Below are 19,708 nucleotides of genomic sequence, written 5' to 3' on the forward strand. Positions count from 1 at the left end.
TGAGCCGTGGAGGCATCGCCAGCCTCGGCAGTCTCGACTAACTCGGACCTGCCACAAAGTTAGACCAAAAAAACCCCGTTTTGATCACGGTCCCCAGGGCAGGGGATCCCCTGGGCAAGATGCTCTCCCGAGCCCGTGCTTTTCTACAGCCCTCAGCCTCGCATTTGCTTTGCCAGCAGCGTGTTCCGTGGGCACGCTCCACTTCATTTTGGAAGGGTTATTTTGGCAGCCTGTGTTTCCACCACCGGCACTACAGCCTCCCCGGACACCCCCCTCCATCGCACCCGCGTCCCCCAGCTGCAGAGCCCGCGAGCCCGTCCCTCGGGGGGGCTGCTTGCTCCCAGCTGCTCTGAAGTCGGGGACACCCGATGGAGGGTGAACGGGCTCTGATTTTCCTCGGGCGTAAATCAAACACACAGCCTGGGCAAAGGCACCCCACAGCACCATCAGCAGCCCCCCAAAGCCCTGGGCTCTGCTTGCCCCGGGGGACTGGGTGCCGAGGGCTTTCCCTGGGCAAACAGCCCCGGCACAGAAACACCAGGTACAGCACTTTGGCTCCACGTGTTAATGCATCAAGAAGCCTCACTTGCAAAGCCCTGTGACAAAGCAGCCCCCGGCACATCAATGTTTGGGGATGGAAAGGCAGAAAAGAGGCAAAGCAAAGCCGATCGTGGAATTAGGTTCAGCAAATTGAGCTGGAGGTGCTGGGGGAGGTACGAGCCTGGGAGCAGGAGGGGAGGGTCTGAGTGACCTGGGCACCCATGGGCACCCATGGGCACCCACGCGCCCACCGTGTTGGCGATGCCCATCACCCTCCGGCTGCAGGTCTCTCCCAACGAGCCCAGAGCCCCTCGGGCAAGTGGGGGCACATGGATAGATTCTGCTCCCCTGGCCACCCTGCTAGTGGTACACAGCCACCTCCCCGCTCTGCCTTAGAGGGAAAAGCAATTTATCTCAGCTGCCAGGCATGAATTTCCCCGTGCATCTCCTCCCCTGACCCTCATGGGGACCCCAGAAGAGAGGGGTCCTCGCGACCCCCTGCACTGTGCCCATCCCCTCCAAGCTAACACCGAAAGCATCCAGGACCGGGCTGCAGACGTCCTCAGGAGCCGGCAAGAAACGACTCGCTGCCTCTGCCGGGATGACACAGGTTGCAGGACCCGTGAGGAAGGAGAGCACCGGGGAGGAAGGCTCCCGCGGCGCTGGCCGCCGGGCTCCCCTGCCAGCCGCACCCCTCCCCGTCCCACCCGTGGTCGCATCGAACAGAAGATGCTGCTCCCGCGGCCGAGCTCTGCTCGGCAAAACCACAACCCCGCAAAGCTGGGCTGGATCGCAGGACAGGTCCTACCTTCCCCACGGGCTGCTTCGGGGCTCTGCCCGCCCTGGACAGCTTTCACACCGCTCAGCACCAGCCTCACCGCGCAGGTGCCCTCGCTGAGCCCCACAGCGCGCCGAGGAGACGGGGAGAGGGTGCACGGAGGGGTCCGAGACTGCTCCGCGCTCACCTGGGTAGCAGGGGACCGTGGCATCTGGCAGCGATTTCTCTAAAGCCAGCTTATCAACAGCAACAATTCAGGAATTAATAGAGCCAGGCTGGCAGGATGCAGGAACATCACCCATTTAGTGTCATATTGTGAGACTTTTAATTACTGGGGGAATATGGAGTCATGTAATGATTACAAGAACAAATACTTAAAGTGTGTGGAAATTAACTGAGCCTTGGCAGTAATTAAGCTTGAAGATTAATCAGTCGTTAGCAAATAACACCCTTTGCAGGCTAACCACTATGTGGGGGAGAGGGACGAGCGGGCATGCGGCGCTGCAGACCCCAGTCCTCCCCGCAGGCGCGGGGCAGCCCGGCCCCCGGAGAAGGGCTTCTCCGAGCCCCAGCGCCATCGGGTTACGGTGCCGGCTTGGGCCACCACTGCAAACCCCCTCCCTCCCTCCCTCCCAGGCGCTTTCCAGCGGGGGACCAACACTTCCACTGCAAACTAATATTTCCCTTGCCCAGTAAATAGCTCTCCAGGAGGCTTCCGTAAGTCCTTCTAATTTCCTTCCCTTCTGATGATTTACGAGGCTTGCATTCAATTAACAGCAGTATTGATTTTTCTGCAGCTGACTGGCAGGCTGCTCGCACTCGTTAGGGAACCCATCGCTTACCCTCCCAGCGCGGGCAGGGTGCGGGCGGGGGCCCGGGGAGGGATCCAGCAATGCCCGCGGGCACAGCGGGCTGGTTCACGGGTGCAGCCTGTGTCCCCTTACCCCAGCCCGACACCCCACCAAACCCCTGGGCAGCTCTTCTAAGGGGGACATTTGGGTCTTCCAAGAGTGTTGTCTAAGGCAACAGGCTGGAGGGTACAGAGGGGCACCTATAGAGTATTCGGGCAGACAGCACCTGCGGAGCAGCAGCAAAAGCTCCAGATGACCTTTGCCATGAAAGACCTCGGAGTAACTTTCAGCCGAGTAAAGCTGCCTGCCCCGGCAGCTGAGAGGCTTTCCAACGCAGGTCACTGATTGCAGCCCGTATATTTAAATTCCTCCTTGTATTTTCCGAATGCGAAAGCCACCCCTGCCCTCTCTGTGGAGGGGGACAGTGCTCACGGGCTATTCCGTAAAGCCCAGCAAAGCCTTCGCCTCTTCCTTTGGGCTTGGCAAACCCAAGCCCTCCCGATTTTATCAGAGATCCAGCGTTAGGCAGGAGAGCGCTTTGTAAAAACAAGAATTAATCTGCTTTTGCGCAGGTGGAATTGCAAAGCCTGCGCTCGCGGCTTTGCTGAGCAGGGAAGGAGACAAAGGCGGCTGCCGTGTTAAACAGAGACACTTTAAAGAATAAAATCCCTTTGAAATTAGCACCCTTTAATTGTATTATCTTTCGCTGACAGCTTCAAGTCGGTCACTGGTGATCAAAGAGACAGAGACAGGGAGGGGAGGCGGAAACAAGCCCTTGGTGGAGGCCGGGGGTCCCAATAACGAACAGCACCCGGGCATCTCCGCGGCCCCGGGGCTGATCTGGGTCCAGGAGATGCCGCTCGGTGCCGGTGCGGTTGGTGGTGCCCGTTCCCCCTCGGCTCAGGGGGTCCTGGGGGGCTGCAGCCGGTTACCCCCCAAGGGATGGGGACCTCAGCACGCCTCTCCCCAGCTCCGCGGGGTCTCAGCCAGGTTTTGCACCAGCTGCTACCCGACTCCCCCGGAGAGCATCCACCAGAGCAGCGGGGTCAGCCCGGAGCCGGGCTCTGCTCGGAGCAGGGCGGCAGACGGGGTGCATTGGCTCTGCACCCCTCCAGCTGCCTCGTGCACCCCACAACGGAGGGCAGGGACTGGGACAAGCCAAGAAAGGACGAGGGAGCACACCTGGCAGCAGAGACGGAGCCACTCAAACCTGCTGAGACCCAGCACAGCTGTAACACTTCCAACACGTCTCCTCCGACCGCACACCTCAGCCAAACCCAGGGCTGCAGGGAAGCAGGGGAGCGCTCGGGAAATGCTTCACAAGTGTTTGCAGATGCTGCTGGTGCTTCATTACAGACCCTCACAGCAAAAATCCATCCACAAGAAACCCCCCCACAATGTTTGCTTCATCTGGAGACGCTCTGCCCATGGCCAAACCTGATCTTCAGAGGCTAGGTGAGAACAAGGAGATGACACAGATCGGTTTTGACGCAGGATCAAGTGAAGGGACTTGAATGCACTTAAGGGGCAATTCATAAGGAGCAAAAGGTGATAAACTAGTTGTCCCTGATTTTCTATTCCTGAAAATTCAGACATCTGTAATCTCAACCGCTCAAGCCCATCTCAGCACATACACAAAACCCGAGCCTGTTCTGACGTGCTGGGCCCACGAGCTCCCATCCTCTCTGGTCTCTCCGAGCGATGGCCCCGGGTCACCAGCCACGTGGCAGATCTGAAACCCATCTGCAGTGATCGCTGCCAGTTCACATTAAATGCTTTTGAGTTTATCTCTTGGCTGCTGGTGTACAGAAATTACCATCACCTGAAATTACTGGTTCTTTTAGCACGAGATTGGCCAAGAAAATCATCAAATGTGAGCGAGCGCCTTCCAGTCGCTGGCGGTAATAGTCCTGCCCATTCCTCCCCAGGATCAGTACTGTCCTCCGTGTACGCTTGGGTACCAGCCAGCCTCGTAACGACAAAATCCCCAGCACCTGCCATTACCGAGGTAGATTATATTTTTCAGTGGTTGAAATGATGTTACTTAAAAGGCAAGACCATGCGCTCCGAGGCTGCCTGCGCAGCTTTAATTCATGTGTGCACGCGGTACGGCACAGCACAGCCTTTAATTACAGGCTCACTGACTCTATTTTCCATTTTAGGCACAAAAGAGACTCATAAGGAAAGCGAGGGAGAGAAATGGAAATGAAGATGGAAACAGGGAGGCACAGGGACCCCCGCCGGCTGTCGAGCGCGGCCACGGCCGCAGGCAGAGGTGGGAATGCCAGGCGGGAGCCGCCGGGATGCACCGCAGCTCCCGCGCCGGCTCCGGTGGCACGGCACAGGGCAGAGGAGCCCGTCGCATGTCACATCCCTGTCACCTGGGACTCCACCTGAGCAAAATCTACGCCGGCGGTTTTTTTGCACTGCAAAGTTTGTCCCAAGCGCTGCCCCTCGGCTTTTTCATCCCTGCCCCTCCACATTTAAGTCGCTTTCGTTACCATTTTTGCAGGCCTTGGTGTGACAGCCAAATTAGTGTTAGTAAATGTTTAAAGGCTCTCAAAGCAAAGGGAGATGTCTCTTTTGCAAATCAGCATGTCACGACGGGAAGGTCTGATGGCATCTCTCAAGCTGCGGCCAGGACGGCAGCGGCGCGTGCACCCCGGGGAGCCAGGACGCCAGCTCCGCGCAGCGAGCGTTTCGGGGCCCGACAGTTCCCTCCTCTTTCATTTTAGTCTTGCTCGACTCCAAGGCTGAACATATCAGCCCTGCGTTTCAAAACACCATCACCTCCACAGCTACCCGAGGAATATGGGCACAAAGAAGCCAGCCTGAGCTCGCTCCGGGATTTAATGGCAGAGGGACGCAGCCCGCGCACCGGGCACTGCTCCAGCCGCCGGCGAGTCCACCTCCAGCTCCACCACAGCCCGGCGGCAAAGAGACGCCCTCCCACGCTGCAGCGCTAGCAGCTGGGGCGGGTGCTACAGTAACCCCCAAATTCACAGCCATTCCAGAAATCCCAGAAGAAAAGGTTTCCAGAAACGGCAAGCAACAAGACTGCAAAAGATCTGCCCAAGCCCCGTGCCCTGGTGGGCTCCACCATCCCCACGCAGCACCTCGGCCCGACGCCGCAGAGTGCACTGGGGTTTTTCGCTCCTGGAACCCCCCCGAGCCGCTCCACGGGGTCTGCACGGGCATCGGCGCGGCCGACTGACCTGTCCCGAGGGAATCGCGCTTCATCCCCTTTGTGGAAGTCAGTGCTATTCTCCAGCCTGGCCAGGATGTCCATCCTCTTCATCAGCATCTCCAGCATGTCGCTCATTCGCCGCAGCACCCCTCGGGACTCCAGCGCGCCCATCACTGCAGGCACACAAAGAGCAAGCGAGACACGGTCACGGGCTGGGCGCTGCCGTGTCGGACCGAGAAAATCCCCCTCCCCACAGCTTCGGCCCAGAGCTGCCCGCGGTCCTGCGCTCCCCAGCCCCGCTGATGGGCTCGGTGGTTTATGGTGCCCCGCTGCCCCTGGATATCCCTGCCCTGGCTCTGCCAGCAGCCCCGCAGCCCCGCACACATCCTCCTGCCCGAGCACGGGCTAATCCCTGCCTGTGCCCAAATCCAGCTGGGCGGCTGCAGCTCCCGACAGCCACGGGGACACCAGCCCTGGATCCAGCCTCCTCGCCTGCCTCTCCGGGCATTAACTCCTGACTTGTCCTGAGTGCTTACGGGAAACCAACTTTATTCTCAAACACAAACCAAACGGCCTTTCATTTTGCACTTCTATTTTTCACTCTCCGCGACCCACCTCGCCCAGCATCCTGCCTTTGACAGCAGCCTAAGGGGATGCTTCAGGAAAAGGATGGGAAATGGAGCACATAGGTGGCCCTCCCCCAACACATCCTCCCAGCAGCACCGGATTTTCCTGCTGCAGAGAAGAATTTCTTCTCTACCCAAATCTGCTACAGGGTGGGTGCCCCAGCGCTGGAAACAGCTCAGTCCCAAACACTGCCGGTACGCTGCATCTCAGCAAACCCCCCCAGCAGGGAAAGCCCCCGATATCCAGCCCCGTTTAACGCTCTGCTTCCTACGGGTTTGCACAGCACCGACCCGCCGCTGTGCTGAAAGCGCCGGGGGATACACGAGCTCCTGGCTCCCAGTTTGATCCGCTGTCTAGTGACAGGCAGCCCCGAGCCCGAAGCCAGGGAACAGAAAATAAAGCTCCTGTTTCATCTCAGCGCAGCTCATTTCACATTAGTAATAACTTAATCAGTGCATAATCCCCCGAACTTCTCCCGTCTGGCTTATCTCCGCAGTTCCACTCACACGTGCTTTTCAAGCGGCAGCACATATCCAATTCAGGGAGCAGCAGGAGCCGGGCGGGCGGCGCTGGGAAGGCGAGCGGCTGCCGGACACCCCGGGTGGCTATCGGGACTTACGGACATCTCGTGCATCCCCGAACGGATGCAAAACCGGGTCTTGCAAAGCCAGAGGGTGGCTGTGCTGTGCCCCCCCCACCCTGGCACAGCACCCTGCACCCAGCTCAGCCCCGGTGGTGCGATGGAGGGGGGCATCCCAACGGCATCGCGTGCTGGGGACAGCCCCCGCACGGGCTTCTCCTCGCCGCAGGAGCTGAGTCAAGCCGCTGCGCACGTCAAACCGCACGGAGGCCAGCCTGAACGCGAGGTCTGGGTGGTTTTGGTATTCAGATGAGAGCGGCGCGTATGGCCGCGCGGGGAACCGGCTCGCCGCGACGGCTCCCGCTGCTGCAGAGATGCAGCCCCAGCTCCCTCCCCACTCCCCCAGTAAATCACCCGCTAACTCCAGTTCCAGACGCTGCGGTGCTGGAGCCAGGGCTGCCAGGGGTCGGTTCTCCAGCTCTGATGGAGGAGGGCTGCACCGGCACCGCAGCGGAACCGGGGGCTTTGGCACTCGCGTGCCCGCTGCCAGGCTCTCGCCCCAGCGGGCGCTGCAAAAGCGCCGGACACACGGCACGCGAACACGGGGTTACAAGCCAACCCTTAGCCCCTCCGAGAAGCTGACGCCAGGCCGGCCAGACCTCGCCAAAGGCTGTCTTCCACACTTGGCTGAGATTATCAGCAACACATTATTTTTCCTGACGCTATCTAACAAAACGGAAGAAAAATTGAGAGCAAAAAAGTACCATTCACAGAGATTGAAACCAGGCTCTTCCCCAAACGCTCCCTGCACTCCCACGGCAAGAAGTCGGCGACTTCTGCTTGAATTGGTGGGGGCCCGAGGTCCTGTGCAGCCCCAGACCTCCCTGGATGGGTCTGGGAACGCAGGAGCCACCTTTGCCCGTCCCACCAGGAAGGTCTCCCAATCCCCTGGGTGGGACACAAGTCACAGCCTGTCCCATTAAAGGGCAGAAGCGCTAACGAGCTCACAATTAAAAGATGCTATGGGGAAAAAAGTGGAAACTTGGACCCTGGAGCTCAGTTTGTACAGGGGCCTCCCCAAACACAGCTGAGCAAACTGGGCAAAGACAAGGCCAAGAAAAATAGGAAAGTCAGAAAATCCACATTAGTCATCTCCCCCCGGGACCGAGCCCACTCCGGTGAGAGCCCTGCCACGGCCGGGCTGCGTTCACGGCTGGCAGCCCCCGGCACCCTCCGCCCGCCTGCCCCAGCCGGCTTCCAGGGCGGATCATCCCCGAACGGGGGTCTCTGCTCAGGATTTGCTCCTGCTCCGACATCCCGGCACTGCCAGCGGGTCAGAGCTTCGACCCTGAACTCAGTTTTTGAGCCAGACGGAGACCGCGCATCCTTCTTGCGTGCTCCAGTGCCGGCGGGTGAGGCTGGGGGTCAGGAAAGGGGCCCGACACAACCCCTGCAGAGGGGTTTAAGCCAGAGGGGCTTAAACCACGACCACCGCGCTTCCAGGGACGGAGCGGTACCCCTGCCCAAGGATTTGGATCCCGGCTTGTTTGGGGGGGTCAGGTAGTGCCGGTTCGCCGGGAAGAGGCAAGGATCACGTCTGGGAAGGCAATGGAGACGACCGAGAGCCGCTGCTGCCTTTGCCGCTCAGGGCTGGGCGGTCGCCCCAATTTGTGGCCAGGCTGCATTTGCTTAATTGCAAAGCCTGTTTAGTGGTGCAGCTCATTTGAAATTTAAATGGCTGCTCGCAAAGCCCGGGCAGAGAAACAGCTCTGGCCCCTGATTAAAACGCAGGCGCACGTAGGGAGCTCGTCCCACAGAAGAGACCTGGGAAAAGCCCTTTCCTGAGGGGCTCGGGCTGGGTCCCGGGAGCCTCTCCAGCCCCGCGAAGGACCTAATCCTGCCCTGGGCGGGGGCACGAGGGAAACTGAGGCACAGAGCTACACAGGGCTCGCGTTTCCAGCGGGCAGCAGTGAGCTGATGTGCGTGCCGGGCACCCAGGGGTGCTCAGCACCGCGTCCCCGCGGCCCGGGCAAAGCTCCGCAGGGATCGCCCCAGGCTCAAGCAGGAGCAGGAGGTGGAGACTTCCCGCGGCTCAGGCTACACCCACACCCCAGGCAACCCAGCCGCGGACGCCTGCGCCGAGTCCCCACCGCAGAGCACAGCCGACAAGACAGCTGTGCTCCCAAATCGCTAAGGGGGGACGAGGATATTCCCCCTGCGGAATGACACCGTTTCCCCCCCTGGACCCCGGAGAAGCTGGCAGCGAGTGGAGCCGCAAGCCCCGGTCCCGCAGCCGAGCCCCCCGGCTCTCCCGCGGGCTTCGCCGAGATTTCGCCTCGTGTCGCTGCCACCGTCCAATTTCCCAGCTGGTTTCGAGCGATTCCAGGATGCTTTTCAACAGCAAAGCTCTGAGCTTTGCTGTCAACAGTGAGCGGAGATATTCCTTCTCCAATAAAGAAATAAAAAACCACCCCAAATCCTAAGTAAAAATAGTAATAAAAAGAAAACCTCAGCCTTCACTGGGTTATCTTTTCGGGCACCCTGCCAGAACGCAGAGCTGTCGGGGAGCACATCTCCCCCCAGCCCTCCCCTGGCTCTTGGAGATGAAGTCGAAGCCCTTCCTCATCAACACCTCCCTTTTTCTGTTATTGGTCTTTTTTGTTGTTGTTGTTGTTCCAGAAGCTTAAGGAGGATAACAAGAACGATTTGACATTTTTGGCAATGATTATTACATCTCTTGGAAAGTGTGCCTCATTAAAACCAAAAGAAAGGAGGAAAGTGCTGAAGCGACTCTTTTAAAAATGCAAGAGCCGGGATTAATTTGTTAACCTGAAGCGGAGACGCAGACCCCGCGGACGGCTGCTGGGCTGCCTGACAGCGCGTGCCAGCGATGGGGGTTCGGAGGATGGGGGCGAGCCCGGCCGGCACCCCCGGCTTCTCCCCTTAGGCCAGTGACGAAGATCCCCGAGGGACTTGCAAAGAGCACGGCAGGCAGAGAGAGAAACCGAAACCCAACTCGATAGCATGAAACCCCAGTAAAATAGTCCTGTGAGCCACTTTTTTTTAAAAAGCAAGGAAGCTGCTAGTTACAAAGGAGAAATATTCTAATTACCCTTGATAATCAGCGATGATGGGAAAGAAAACACAAGTAAAACTGCTCAACAGATTAATTGGAGTTTGCTAAAGTATGACAGGTTTTTGACAGTCTTCCTGAGTGGCAGCCACTCTTTAAAGGCAATCACTGAACCTGACAGAGGTTTTCATAGCAGCACTAGGAAATAATGATTGCAATCAATCATATCTTACTGGATTCCATGAGACATGCTGGTAAACACAGCAGAGGGAGGAGAATTATTTATGGTGCTTCAGAAGAGCATACAGCTAAGTAATTGGATGAAATCAGGGAAAAAAAAGAAAGCATCCCCTAAGGGTGATGTCTAGTGAAAAAAAGAAATAGTTTCTCTGCGAAACCAGTGGAATAGCCAACAGCCAATATGCTCAAATTTGGATGGGTCGAAACCCTGGGGAATTCACTAATGATACACTTGTCTTTAAAATACCTTCTTGGAGCGAATGCATCCCTGGGCAGGCGCCCCACCCCGTGCCGTTACCTGCCCCCGAAACCTGCAGGAGCGGGAGCCAGGACGGACGAGCGGTGAGCTCTGCTGCCTGCGCAGACTGCCCCGGGCGCGAGGTGAAGTTCAATGCCAGATGCCTCGGGGCCACGGCGCAGGAGTGGCGAGCAGCTGAGAACGCTGCATTTCACGGAGCATCTCCAGCACTGCCACGGCGCGGGGGACGCCCTGCCGGCAGCCCGCCGCGGGGCTGGGACCAGTGGAGGTGATGTGGAGCGGCGCTGGCAAAGGCCAGGTTGTGCCACGGGGGAAGGAGCCGATGGGAAGGGGTTTCCTTGCTCAGGCATCGTGTTTTGGGATCCTGAGCACCCTCCCCACGCCGCCCCACCATTAGGAGCCATCTCCGCCCGGCCCTTGACAAGCACGGCGGGAGTGTGCGGGATGTCACCCCATCACACGGCTTGCCGTGTGGCTCTGGGACGCTCAGGCCGAGGTTTTCAAAAGGACAAAAACCTTTCTCTCCTTTGGGAGAAAAAATTTGCATTTTGAGGGCACGTTCCCTTTCGCCACTTGGATGATTCAAACCTCCTTGCCCTGCGTAGCTGCTGGCCCCAGATGACAGCCCCCCGTCCCTGGGTCACTCCGCCCCATCCTGCTGGGGGGGTCTCGCGCTGCTCAGCATCAGCTTCGTGCTGAGAAGACGGGGAAAGAGAAACGTGGGGGAAATGGTGTTTGAGCTGCACGCTGGTGCCCAGCCCTTTGCACCCCTTGTGCTTTCCTCCTGGCGGGTGCAGGACCCCGGTGCCACCCCATGGGTGCAGGGGTGGCTTACAGGGAGCTTTTCCACCCAAACCCCAGTCCAGTTTCAAGGGCAGCAACAGCCTCCCTCACCCCGCGGCCACAAGAGCCCCCCGTGCCGGGGGGAGACCAAGGCACCGCCTCGACCCGCATCTCCACAGACCCGTGCGAACGGCGCTGAAACATCCCCCTGACATTTAAAATGCAATTCCACAAGATATCTCCGCTGTTCGTAACATGGCTGATTTGTTGTTGATTTCCCCCCCCCTTCTCAGACATAAGTCATATCCCTGCCTGGCTGTCTCGCAACAGCTGAACGCACCAGCACAAGAAGGGAATTTGCTCAGAGATGGTAAGATATTACTTACATCCATTGAAAATACCAGCTGAATTAATTTCAATCTAAAGCATCATTTGCTTTGCTTTGTTTTTCTCCTTTAAAGGACAACTCCAGGCTACTTAAACCCCTCAAAAGGACAACGTACTCTTGAAGGATTTCTTGGAGAAGAAGCCGGAGGATCCCCACCGCGGCGCAGCCGGACCCAGACCTCACCACCCGGCTCTCTGGGTGGCTGGTACCCCGGGCTGTCCTGGGGACCCCACCCTCCCGGGAGGGCACCCACCCCAGCACCTCCCCGGCTCCCGGGCAGCAAAGGACCAGCCCTTCGCTTCTCTCCTCCTCCCACGCTCCTCTATTTACTTTCACTATTGATTTTGATTCAAGCAGATTAAAAGACCAAAGAGCCAACTAGCCAAGGGCTCCGGCTAACCCTGACACATAATCCATTGCAATCACAGCCCAGAGACCCAGCGCTAACTGGCAACACGGAGGCCCGAGGCCAGGCTTGGGCCACTTCCCGCCTCCATCCCTTCGGCACCCACCCTCGGGGGGAGCTGCTCCAGGGATGGACGAGGTCCTGCTGCGTGCCTGCACCCCTCGAGGGCACCCACTCACCAGCATGGGCACTCAGCTAGTTGTTGCTCCCAGCAAACCCACCCACATTTGCCATTAAACTGCTGTGGATTTATTAAGTTATACAGGGAAAACACCCATTAAACTGCTGTGGATTTATTATTTTAAGTTATACAGAGAAAACACGGACCTGCTTAGCCAGCGCCCCATCGCAAAAGGCACAAGGAGCCGCACAGGGAGCTCCACGCCAGCAGCAGCAATTTGCACCTGGAGCTGCCCACGAAGCGGCTTGGGGGCTGCCAGGGAAGCGGACACTTTGGTACGGCTCCAGCTGCACCATCGATCTGCTGCTGAGCCGCTGGAAACGGCCGGCAGCGAAGTGGTTCCCTGGTAATCAGCCAAATTAAGCAGCCTTAAGTCACCGGCTGGTAAAGTAGATTATGTCCTGCCTGCCTGCTATCATCTACCCCCCGGATTTATCCATCCCCTCGCCCACTGCTGTGCAATCAGCGGCAAACGTGCAGCCTCAGGGATGTTTTCACTCCCTCTCACCGCATCCACAGGCGGGCAGAGCCCATCCGGCCCTGCTACGCCCTGCGCGGCCGGCTCCGGCACCACGGGGCTGGCAGCCGCGTGCCACGGCCGAGCCAGGCAGGAGCCGCCCCAGGGCTCTGCTAATGTAGCCGCGCAACAGCAGCGACTGAACCCTGCCACGGGCTCGAGAGACCCCCAGCTTTCCTACAGCCCCCCCATGCCGGCGGTGCCTGCGGGGACCGATGTGCTGCAGAAGTTCCCCGGCTGAAAGCGAGAGCCAAGTGTGCCGTGGCACGCGCGTTGCCCGAAACAGCACCAGCAGATGGGAAGCAACCCCGTTCGGCCCCATAAATCACTCCCGCAAGCACCATGCCAGCCCTACGGCCAGGCACCGCTCTGCACCCCGCTCCCGGACAGCCAGGGCAAAGCCACGTCCTTGGGCTCCGCTCTCCTGCGCTGCCAACGGCTTCTGTACCTCCGCTTCCCTCCCCCAGCATGCTGCAGGTGATGCCCCCCCGGGAGGTGATGATGCCCCCCGGGGAGGTGGGCGATGCTGCACTAGGTTTCATGGCAGAGGTTGGTTAGAGAAAGACCACAGAGAGGTCCTGAGCAAACTTCAGCCTCCACCCAAGGTCCCACCAGCGCTCCTCCGGCACAGGGCATGAAGGGGGGTGCCAGCCCCGTGTCCCCGTACCAAGCCCAGGGGGTCTGGGGTCTCGCTCCCTCACTCGGGGCAGCCCTTCGGCTGCGGGACCCCGAGCAGAGCCTGCAGAAGGGGCTCCTGCCGCCTCTCCAGCCCAGCCAGCTCCCCCTGCCCCCCCGCAAGGAACCGCCTGCAGGAGCAGACCGCAGCTCTCCATCTCCTCACTAACCCTGTTCGCTCCCTATTTCCATATAAATAAGAAAGGCAGGAAGCTGAGCAGTACAGACACTTACACTCGCAGACAGGAGCGCTTCATTACCACGAGGGAGAGCGCAGGGCTCTTCCCCCCAACGTTTCTTACTCGCGACCCCCCAAACACACACCAGAGACCTGATGTTCCCTGCGGGACATGGGGACGGTCCACAAGTCCTGCCACAAGCCACCGCTCTCCAGGCAAAATGAGCTCGGTCGTCTCCTCCCCTCCCCAGCAGCCCCAGGAGATGGGCTGGGGGAGGCAGGTAGCTGGGGAAGAGGAGACTAATACGCACAACTGCAGCACAAGCTGCAGTTCACCTTTTATTTACTTGATTTTATTTTTTTAATCCCATCTTTTTCCCCCTTCTCATCCCCCTTTCACTTTTTTTCTTTTTTAAAAGAAGTACCAGCAGGGTATTTTTAGTTGCTCCTCTATTGCCAGCCAGCACTATTTTAAATTGCATTTTAAGCTGTTCTGCAGTGCTCCAAACACCTCACGCTGCAGGCGAGGCTTTCAAACTACAAGATTAACATCGATTTTAAATCGCTTCCTAAAACACAAGGGCTCCAGCACAGGGCTTGCTCAAGCTACACCGGGCTCGGCTACACCCCATGCCAGGCTGGATGCTGTTGGCACCAGGGGCAAAGCTGGACCCCGGTTTTGCAGCCGGGACCCCCAGCTCCAGGCAACGAGCTGCACACCCCGGTCCACGGTGGAGGGGCAGCCCCAGAGCGGCTCCACGGACCGTGAGCCAGGGACCCCCCTCCACCACCAACCCTCGTTTCGGCTCTCGGCCTTTACAAGAGAGGCATCGCTCCAACGGCATCGGCATTTAACACAACTCGTCGCTCCTCTAACGGCCCCCGCTGCTGACCCGGGAAAACTATTATCGGGAGCCGACCCCCCAAGGATCGCAGGAAATCAGCCCAAAGCCCTCGGGCAGAGGAAGGGTTCGACCCGGCATTTGCACGCCCCGAGATCAGCCGGAGGAAGGCTTGGGGAGGCTCGGCACCACCATCGCTCCCGGCTCTGCACCTCCAGCGCTCGCAGCCTTATTTACAGCTGCCCCGGAATGTTATGTTTCAGAAACAGCAGAACTCACTAATTTAACATTTCCAAAACGATTACCATTTTTCCTTCAGCCAAAATATTGGCCAAACAGTGCCGGGCATCCTGCCACTCTGTTTCCAGTGGTGAATAAATCATCCCCTTCCTCCAAACCCGTCAGCCTCCGCCAAGCCCGGCGGGCAGATCCTTCCAGCAGCAGCAGAGCGGGGCAGCAGCCCAGCGCGGGGCCCCGGGGAGCTGGGGCATTGGCAGCGCCGCGGGACGAGCCTCGGCTAATCTCTGCCCGAGCTGAACCCAGCCCCGGTCTCTCGATTAGGCCAGAGTAACAAATAAATCAGTGGGAAAAAACAGCTTTTACAGAGGCTGCTATGGTTCCCACTGTGCTAGTTTTATTTTCTGAAGTACCTGCTGCCTCCCGGGCTCAGGATGGATTTTGATTTAGGAGTGAAAAGGAGTAATAAAAGCATAAAGAGCCATTAACATTCCTCCTGGCCGTGGTGGGGTGTTTGCTCATCACAGGTTGATGGAAATGCCATTTGACTTCCTTATGAGCTATAGAAAATAAATTAATTGATTTAATCATTCCCTGGGAGTCGTTGCTCATGGAGATAACAGAGTACCGGGGCCAGCGGGATGCTGCTCCTCCCTCCTCCGGCACGGCAGCGGCAGGGAAGGGGCCAGCGCACGTCGCTGCACTGAGATCTTCATCTCTGCTCCACCAGTTTAAGACTCGTGAATTCACACGTCCATCTTCCAGTAAGTTTGGTGGCTTTTTTTTTTTTTTTCCTCTTTCTAAGCCTGCAGGCATCCAGTTCTGAGCAGCGATTGTATCAAACGGGCACTTCTTCAGTACGAGACGTGTCCCCAGGGTGGATTAAGCCTTTACCGCTACTATGGCAGCCCTTACAACTCTTACTACCCCTCTTGGCCCTGCAAAGCACCAACCTGCACTTTACTCCCCCAGCCCATCCCCGCAGATGTGGGCAGGAACCCCTGGTGCCATGCGCAGCCCCCGCGGACGCCTTTATTTTCCTTATTTTAACAGCACTCGTTCCCCTGCCTGCAATAGCAATTTAATAAGAGCAGTAAAGTTTTACACTTCCACTTTAAAGCCCCTTTCCAAACGTGGGTTGGAGATGGGAGCGCAGTGCACGTTCACCAGCCCGAGAGGGACGCAGCGCGCCGGGAGTAGGCACGGGAGAGGACACGTGCCTTTAACCGACCACCACCTCCTCCGGCTGGGCGAAGCACTGGTCTGCTCCAAAAAAATACAGATTAAGGACACCCCTGTGCTGCCCATGGGGGTGCGACCCCGGCACCAGCAGCAGCCTCTCGCCATGGCACAGCGGGGCCAGCGGCACTCGCACCCCAGGGTGCTGCACGGGGTGCAGCCGACACCCACAGTCACTCCCAGCAGCCACCGCCAACAGCCCTTCCTCAGCAGAGAGCACCACTTTCACCCATAATTACAGAAGCCTCCCCATACCCGACAGGAAGAGCAGCGTCAGTTGTCGCGTGCGGTTTATCCGCTTCAAAGAGCCCCCGGAGCAACCGAGCATCTGGCAGGGAGCGGGGCCGGGGGGAGGCAGGGTTTGAGGCATCACCCTGCACCTGGGCTCTGCCTTGCTTTGGGGTCTCCGGTAACCCCCTTCCCCCCACCGATGCTTGGACAAGGAAGAGAGAGAACGGACCCGAGCGGCGGGAGCTGCCAGAGCACAGCAGCCCCGGGCAAGCCGGAGAGCCAGCCCCACCGCCCCGGCATTTTTCTGGGGGAGGAAAAAGCAAAAGCCCATCTTCCCCAGCACAGCTCCCCACCAAGGAGGTGCTCCCAGTACCGGCCAGCTCGGCTTGGCACCGACAGGCAACTTCTTACCACATCAGCTGGCTGCTCCGGCCCCCGAGGCTGCTTGGAGCGGCTTCGGATAGGACGGACGCGGCGAGGCTGGACACGAGCCCCAGCGCTGGAGAGCCGCCCAGCACGCTCCTCCCCACGGGTGTCCCCTGGCTGGCACCCCTCCGGCGGCCCACGGGCTCCGGGAGACTCAAACCTAGCTCTGGTTGCAGCAGCAGAAAAATTAAGCATTGGGGACGTGCAGGATCTGCGCGTCCCAGCTGGTGCCAGGGAGGTGACACGCACCCGCTCGCCCACAGCCTCTCCACGGGGACCTGGGGAAACGCTCCGGCTAACAGCCCGCAGGCGCTGCGGGAAGAGGGGGACCAAGAGGGAAAACTCCCGCTGCCTTTCGAGGGGGTTTTGCATAAGCAAATTCTGGATTCAGGTGGCGAGAACGGCCTCATCCCTCCGCCTGGACCAGCACCCCGGCCGCTGCCTGCGCCTCCGGGGAGACGCGGATCCCGACAAGCTGCAGACAAGGTGCTGCAGACAGTTACCCAGAGCCGCTCCGCAGACAACATCCAAACATCAACGCAAGCAGCCCGGGAGAGGGTTATAACTCGCGCAGAATAATTAGCACCGAGTTTGCACAGCAGAGCCTGCCCGGCTCCCTGCCTCGCCCTGCCCATGCCCCCCCATCACCCTCACTTGGTTACACGAGACTTTGCAACTGGTTCTCCCGTCGCCTTCACCGTGCATGGAAGGCAACAAGGTAAATTTATAACTCGCGTGACTTCTTGCAAGCAAAGGGAACACGAGCATCCCTGGAACCGCATGTCTGTGCTGGTTTTGGCTGGGACAGCGTTCATTTTCTTCACAGTAGCTGTACGGGGCTGTGTTTTGGATTTGTGCTGAAAACAGTGTCGATAACACAGGGCTGTTTTCGTTCCTGCTGAGCAGGGCTTGCACAGAGTCAAGGCCTCTTCTGCTCCTCACCCCACCCCACCAGCGAGCAGGATGGGGGGGCACAAGAAGCTGGGAGGGGACACGGCCGGGACAGCTGACCCCAACTGACCACAGGGACATTCCATACCATATGGCGTCATGCTCAGCATATAGAGCTGGGGGAAGGAGAAGGAAGGGGGGGACATTCAGAGTGATGGCGTTTGTCTTCCCAAGTCACGGTTACACGTGACGGAGCCCTGCTCTCCTGGAGATGGCTGATACCTGCCTGCCGATGGGAAGAGGTGAACAAATTCCTTGTTTTGCTGTGCTTGTGCGCGGCTTTTGCTTCCTCTATTAAACTGTCTTTATCTCAACCCACGAGTTTTCTCACTTTTCCGATTCTCTCCCCAATCCCCCTGGGGGAAGGGGGGTGAGCGAGCGGCTGGGTGGGGCTGAGTTGCTGGCTGGAGTTCAACCACGACAACGTCTCAAGGAGGCGGCAGCCCAAGCTGTCGCTCCCTGGTGCTCTCTCCAGCAAGGTCAGGTAAGAAAAGGAGTTGTCAAAGCCATAAAGCAACTTTTGGGTATTTTGCCCATCTCAAGCTCCTGTCAGAAGAACTGTGTGCTCTGCCGAGGAGAAATAACGGAGGAGCAGATTGGGATCTGTCACAAGTGGCAGCAACCCAAGTTTGCAAATGGGTCCAGAAATTACCTTTCCCGAGAGGGAGGGAACTGGGATGGGAGGATGAACACATCTGTGTTTTGCTTTAAAGCTCCTTCGGGCTGCGCAGCATCTCACTGCAGCCAGGACCTCGCAGGCAGAGCCCAGCCATCCCCTCCTCTGCTGTCTTCCCTCACGACCAGCCGAACGCAGCGGGTAGATGGTGGGTCAGGATCATGTACGCACAGACCTCCTCCTCCTCCTCCCCTCCCAGCACGGCCGACTGCGAGGAGGGATGACAGAGTTATTCAAGCTCACCCTGATCGTTAGCAAATCTGAGCTTGACCTTCCTGCATCCTCCGCGAGAACAAAGGGTGACGGTACCCGGCCACGCTAACCCAGCTGGGACGCTGCCGGAGCAGAAGGAAACCCACCAGAGACAGGAGCGGGAGCAAAGGACCCCCCCGAGGAGATCATGTAGGTTCTCACATTTCGATTTGGCCTCTTTGCTCCGCTCCTCGGGGAGCCATTCAAGTGATTGAACTAACATGAGATCCCATCGCTTCACGGTACTATGGCTCTGGAACGGTGAAGATGCCCTACAAAACCCCGAGCCACCTTCAACATTATCTTCTGCAGCACAATTCCCAGCCCTCCGCCATCCTCCCTGCTCTGGAGAGACACGGAAGCCGCAAACACCGAAGTATTGAGCTGTGCTGCACAGCCCGGAACAATCGCCCTCTCCTTCCTCTCCTGTGTTCACTGGTGGAAGAAATTGCTTTAAGCAGGTGAGACTCCAGGAGCTGGAGCAAGCGACAGCCATGGGAGAGGCAGAGCACTCCAGGAGCTGGAACCAGGAGGGTGCTGGGTTTGGGGAGCGCAGGGCAGGATTTCTGGTGATGTTAAGCACCATTTCCAGTGCAACGTGCGTTGCCGCTGCCTGCTGGGCCTCTCCTGAGGGTCCCGTACCCCAACACACCGAGCCAGAGCCATCCTGATGCCCCAAGACCGCAGCGCTGCTCAGCTTCACCCACAGCCCTCATCCAGGGCAGGATGCCCCCCCCCAGCAAGGGGGGCTTCCCCAGCAGGCTTCCTCCATAACTTTTCCACATTTATTTTTCTTTCCCTGCAAAATGGAAGTGAAGCACAAAATCTCAGAGGCTTTTGCAGCAGAAGCTGTTCTCTGGCCGCCTGCACTTCTGCCGTGCCACAGACCAAGGAAAGTCCCCGCACTGGGTGCACTGCCCACCTCCAGACAGATCTGCAGGCCAAGGCAGTTACCGTTGCCCAGCTGCAGAAAGTCCCCGTGGCGGTGGGCAGCTTCATCTGCACGTCAGGCTGACTGGGAAATGCCCTGCCCCAGCCCACAAGCTGTTTAATATCCATCAGGGTCCGTATCCTGCAGCCCCGAGGAGATCAGAGCCCAAAACACATCTCGCAGCCTAGACAAGGGGCACCAGCCTTGCCGAGGATGTGCTTCACCCCCGCTCACTTGCATTTTCCAGCTTGCGCTCTAAAAGCGGCTCTCCCCCACCCTTGTCCTTCCTTTGTCCCCTGTCCCCACCAATCCTGTCCCCAAAGCAGCTGAGGGAACACAATGCAGGAGCCCAATTGTGGTCACTGACATGAAACCAGCTGGGAGCTCATTTTGGGGTGGAAAAAGGCAGCTGTGGAGCTCTCAAGCTGAGCAGGAAACCCTTGAAAACGGGTTGAAAAGACAGTTATGGGAACAGCGAACACACAACTCCGGTGCTCAGCAAACCAGCGCTTCCCAAGGCGCGGAGCTTCACGGACCCCAAGCACCGAGATATCTTTATCTCTACGAACCACTCAAAGCACTTGTACCAAAGTACCACCAAGGGCAGCTGAAGTTAACTCAGCGCCCTCTGCAAGAGCCAGCAGCCCATGGCGAGGGCAG

At 58.5% G+C, this 19,708-nt stretch overlaps 1 protein-coding gene across 1 annotated transcript in view; it reads right to left on the reverse strand.

The window, feature by feature from the left end:
- MGAT5B (alpha-1,6-mannosylglycoprotein 6-beta-N-acetylglucosaminyltransferase B) overlaps positions 1–19,708 on the reverse strand; it is a 69,822-nt gene that overhangs the window by 38,482 nt on the left and 11,632 nt on the right. Inside the window, exon 3 of the mRNA XM_075170115.1 lies at positions 5,385–5,529. Coding sequence (XP_075026216.1) covers positions 5,385–5,529 — 145 coding nt within the window. The remainder of the gene's footprint in view (positions 1–5,384; positions 5,530–19,708) is intronic.

The sequence above is a fragment of the Calonectris borealis genome, chromosome 20 (assembly GCF_964195595.1).
Source record: "Calonectris borealis chromosome 20, bCalBor7.hap1.2, whole genome shotgun sequence".
Lineage (NCBI taxonomy): Eukaryota > Metazoa > Chordata > Aves > Procellariiformes > Procellariidae > Calonectris > Calonectris borealis.